Genomic DNA, 4,345 nt, shown 5'->3' with positions numbered 1-4,345 from the left:
GAGCCTGAGGTGGAAGTGAGGTAGGGAAATCTGATACCATTTTTCCCCCCTACACACACAGACCAGCCCCAGTCCCAGCCCCACCCAGCTCTCTGACCAATGTTCTACCCAGGGATGGAGGCCCTCTCAGAATAAGTGCTGGGTGCACTGAACAGCCCCCCCTACAGCTGACCTCTGACGAGGGGCCTTTTCTGTAAGAGCAGTTTCAGCTGCTTGGCTCAGTGGTATTGATCAAAAGAGTCTCTGTGAAGAATGCTGCTGGCCCTGCCTGTAGAAGGGGGCTAAGCATTTCCTCCTGGTCCCAGACAATATCCCCTGAGGGTTTCACACTTGGAAAGTCCTGCTCTGAGCTGTTCTCCTGTCCCCCACCCCGCCTGACTGCGCCCAGCCTTCACAGAGTTGATTCAAACCGTCTCCTGTTGGGGATGGTGTTCCCAAACTTCAGGAGTGGGAGATGGGATCTACCTCTCCTTCCAGGGACTGACTGACTGAATTCACAGGGAGCTTGGATCAGCCTCCCCACAATGCAGTCACAAAGTCCAGCTCTCCCTCATCTGTCTCCCCATCAGGAGCCTTCCTGGGGGACACAGACCTAAAATCTCGATTTTGTGAGGACCTGGAGCCCTCATGCCACAGGTCCAAGCAGGAGAGGGTTACAAAATCAGCCCCACACAGGACTCAGATCCCTCCTCATGGCTGGTCTCAGCAAAGCCAGAACCAAGAATCCCAGCTCCGCTCATGCTTTCAACTTTCCTTAGTGCAGGCCAAAAATCCCCTATCTGTCCTGCTCCTCCAAGCTGTGCTGCTAACCCCACAGGATGGAGGAGTCCATGAGCCTCCACAGATGAGGGGAGGGGTTCCAACCCTGCACTGGAAGTGGAATAATCCCTTCCCTTTTCCCCAAGCCAAACCATGTAGTCACTCACTGGGGCTCTGCACAATGCCTTCCAGGAAAGTAGAGGGTCCCTCCAAGTCACTTCTGGGTGCAGGCCCAAGACTCCTTTTTTTTTCAAACCCACACACCACAGTGCAGCCTTTCCACGAGTCAGAGCCCAGGGCGAACTTCTCAGGCCGGGGCTGCTAACAACAGGAGAGCTCCTTCACTGGGAAGGTATGGTCCCAGTCTCCCAGGCAAAATTTTCTTGGTTCCCTCCGCCCAATACTATGCAGATTCTTCTTCCAAATTCTGCTGTTCTAGGTTTGGGATCCCTGCATGAAGTGAGAACCCACATTTCCAAGGGGGCCGGGGGCTTTGCAGCCAATATCACTCTGGCCTCTCAGCCCGAATTTCAGCTCCAGGGGAGGCTCCCCCTTTCCATGACTCCCCTTCTCTTACCATCTCTACATTGTTTCTTCAGTGCTCCTTAAATATATGTCCAATCAGCTACACTTCTCTTGTTTTTAAGTTGATTTTGTGGTATTTTAGCTGTAAATCCAGACCTAGCTGGGAGCAAGGGCACTGCAATCCTCTTGCCTCTTTTGCAGCTGCTTCCTCAGTCTTCATTCCCACCGGCTCCCTCACTAACAGAACTCTAATTGTTGGGAAACTCATATGCTCAGGCCATGTTAAGGGGCCATCAGAGACTGAATCTAATCATTCCAATCAATGTTTCCTACTACTCTAGTCTCCCAGAAGCTAGTGATGACCACATACCCAGATCTGGTCTACAGGGGTGGTTTACAACAAGGTTTCTCAACCTGGGCACTTTTGACATTTTGAACCAGGTAATTCTTTGTGTGGGGGGTGGGGGTGGGGAAGGGGGGGTCTATCCTATGCATTGTAAAGTGTTTAGCAGCATCCCTGGCTCCACCCACTAGATGTCAATAGCACCCCATTAGTTGTGACAATGGCTAATGTCTCCAGACATTGGCAAGTGTCTCCTGGGTAGTAAAATCACTTCTGGTTGAAAAATACTGTTTTAGAGGAAAGATCTTGCTTTGCTGATAAAAGGGAACCAATGTGCTTGTTCTTCCTTCTCTGTTCTTTTTTGCTTTGAACAAGGATGTGAGGGTTGCAGCTGTAATAGCTATCCTGCAACTATGAGGAAAAGGCTGAAAGGTTCCCCAGGAAGTCATTGCAACTTAACAGCTGTCACCTAATATATGTTTATGTTACTATTGTGAAACTTTTAACCAAACACATTCCTAAGTGATTGTGCATGGAATGAAGCACATGCAGGGAACTAGGGAAAGGCATGCTCCCATTTTAGCATGCATGCAGCGCCAAAAGCTGCAGGATACAAGATCAAGATGTAAAAATCAATTTTATTTCTGTGTATTAGCAACAAACAAATGAAATGAAAAATACCATGTATAATAGCATGAATAAATATGTAATACTAGCATATAAGTCTGACAAAATATGTGTACACTGAAAGAAAAACATAGTTGAGAGAAAAAACTTCAATAAATGGAGAGATAAGCCATAAGTTCAGAAACTCCGTATTGGTAAGATGTCAGTTCTCCTCATATTGATCTATAAATTCAATATAATCCCAGTAAAATGCCAGTAGGCATTTTTATATAAATTAACAGGCTGATTCTGAAATTTTATAAAAATGTAAAAGAGCTAGAATAAGCAAAACAATGTTGAAAAAAAGAATAAGTTGAAGGACTTATACTACCTCATTTCAGATTTACCATAAGGCAGTCAAGACAATGTGGTATTGGCGTGAAGATAGACATAAATCCATGCAACAAAATTGAGAGTTCAGAGACATATCCACACATGCATGGTTAATTCATTTTTGACAGAGGTGCCATTCTAATTCAATATGGAATAGACAGTCTTTTCAACAAATGGTGCTAGATAAACTGGTTGTCCATATGTAAAAAAAGGAACCTCAAGTCTTACCATACACAAAAATTTGCTTGAAATTCATCATAGACCTGTATATATAAGCTAACACTAGTAAGGTCCTAGAAGGATACTTAGAAGAAAGACCCAGGTTATTTGGGGTAGGCAAAGATTCCTTAGATAGGGAAAAAAGCACAAACCACAAAAGGAAGAAACTAAGAAATTGTACTTCATCAACGTTAAAAACTTCTGTTCCTTGAAAGACTTTATTAGAAAGTGAAGTGGTAATCCACAGAGAGGAGAAAATATTTGCAACCCATATATCTACAAAGAACAAGGTCCAGAGTATACAAAGGATTTGTACAACTCACTAATGAGAATGAAAAAACCCTACTTTTAGAATAGGCAAAATATTTAAACAGATATATCACAAAAAAGACATAGGAATGGTCAATAAGTGGAGGCAAAGATGCTCAATATCATTAGTTATCAGAGAAATGTAAATTAAACTACATTGAAATACCTCTGCACACCCACTAAAGGACTAAAATTAATGCCAAAATTGAAAGAGCTGACCAGCCTTGGCGGCGGCCCCGGAGCAGATCTGACCTCTCCCTCGCTCTGCGCCTCGCTCGGCTCCCTCTGCAACCATGTCTGACAAAGCCGGTGTGGCTGAGATTGAGAAATTCGGTAAGTCGGAATTGAAGAAGACAGAAACGCAAGAGAAAAATCCACTGCCTCCCAAAGAAACGATTGAACAGGAGAAGCAAGCAGGCGAATCTTAATGAGGCTCGCGCAGCCAGTATGCACTGTACATTCCACAAGCGTCGCCTTCTTATTTTACTTCTTTTAGCTGTTTAACTTTGTAAGATGCAAAGAGGTTGGATCCGTTTAAGTGACTGTGCTGCCCCTTTTCACATCAGAGAACTGCTGACAGCGAAGGCCGCACCTGCCTCTCCCACCGCCTGGCTGGCAGGGAAGGGAAAGACCTGCATGTTGGTGAAGGAAGGAGCAAGCTGGGTGGGACGACAGTGAAATTAGAGTAAAAACCAAGCTGGACCAAGGTGTCCTGCAGGCTGTAAAATGCAGTTTAATCAGAGTGCCATTTTTGTTGTTGTTGTTAAAATGATTTTAATGATTGGAATGCACAAGTTTTTAATATGCAAATAAAAAGTTTTAAAACCTGAACGAAAAAAAAAAGAACTGACCAGATCAAATGTTGATGAGGATGATGGAGACACAGGAATTCTCATGCCCTACTGGAGGGAAAGCAGAACATGGTACAACTGCTTTCGGAAACCATTCAGCAATTTCTTATAAAGTAAAGAATAACTTATCACATGACCCAGCAATTCCAATTCTAAGCATTTAACCAAGAAAACTAAAAACATATGTCCATAGAGACTTTTACATGAATAGTCCCAGTAGCTTTATTCATAATAGTCAAAACCTGGAAACAACTCCAATACCTATCAGCTGATAAATGGATACATAAATTTTGTGGAATGTCCATACAATAAAATACTACCTGGCCACAGTATGTAAAAA

General features: G+C 43.8%; 1 protein-coding gene across 1 annotated transcript; it reads left to right on the top strand.

Moving 5' to 3' along the window:
* The first annotated feature begins 3,447 nt into the window (after nt 1-3,447).
* Nucleotides 3,448-3,905, top strand: LOC107525072 (thymosin beta-4). Its single transcript, XM_016197157.2, has one exon. It carries the CDS (start codon nt 3,448-3,450, stop codon nt 3,580-3,582), a length of 135 nt encoding a protein of 44 aa, XP_016052643.2. The 3' UTR covers nt 3,583-3,905.
* The last annotated feature ends 440 nt before the right edge of the window (nt 3,906-4,345 follow it).

This window comes from Miniopterus natalensis, chromosome 1 (genome assembly GCF_054644295.1).
Source record: "Miniopterus natalensis isolate mMinNat1 chromosome 1, mMinNat1.hap1, whole genome shotgun sequence".
Taxonomy (NCBI): Eukaryota; Metazoa; Chordata; class Mammalia; order Chiroptera; family Miniopteridae; genus Miniopterus; species Miniopterus natalensis.
The sequence above is the reverse complement of the archived record's forward strand: the minus strand, read 5'-3'. Positions and strand labels throughout refer to the sequence as shown.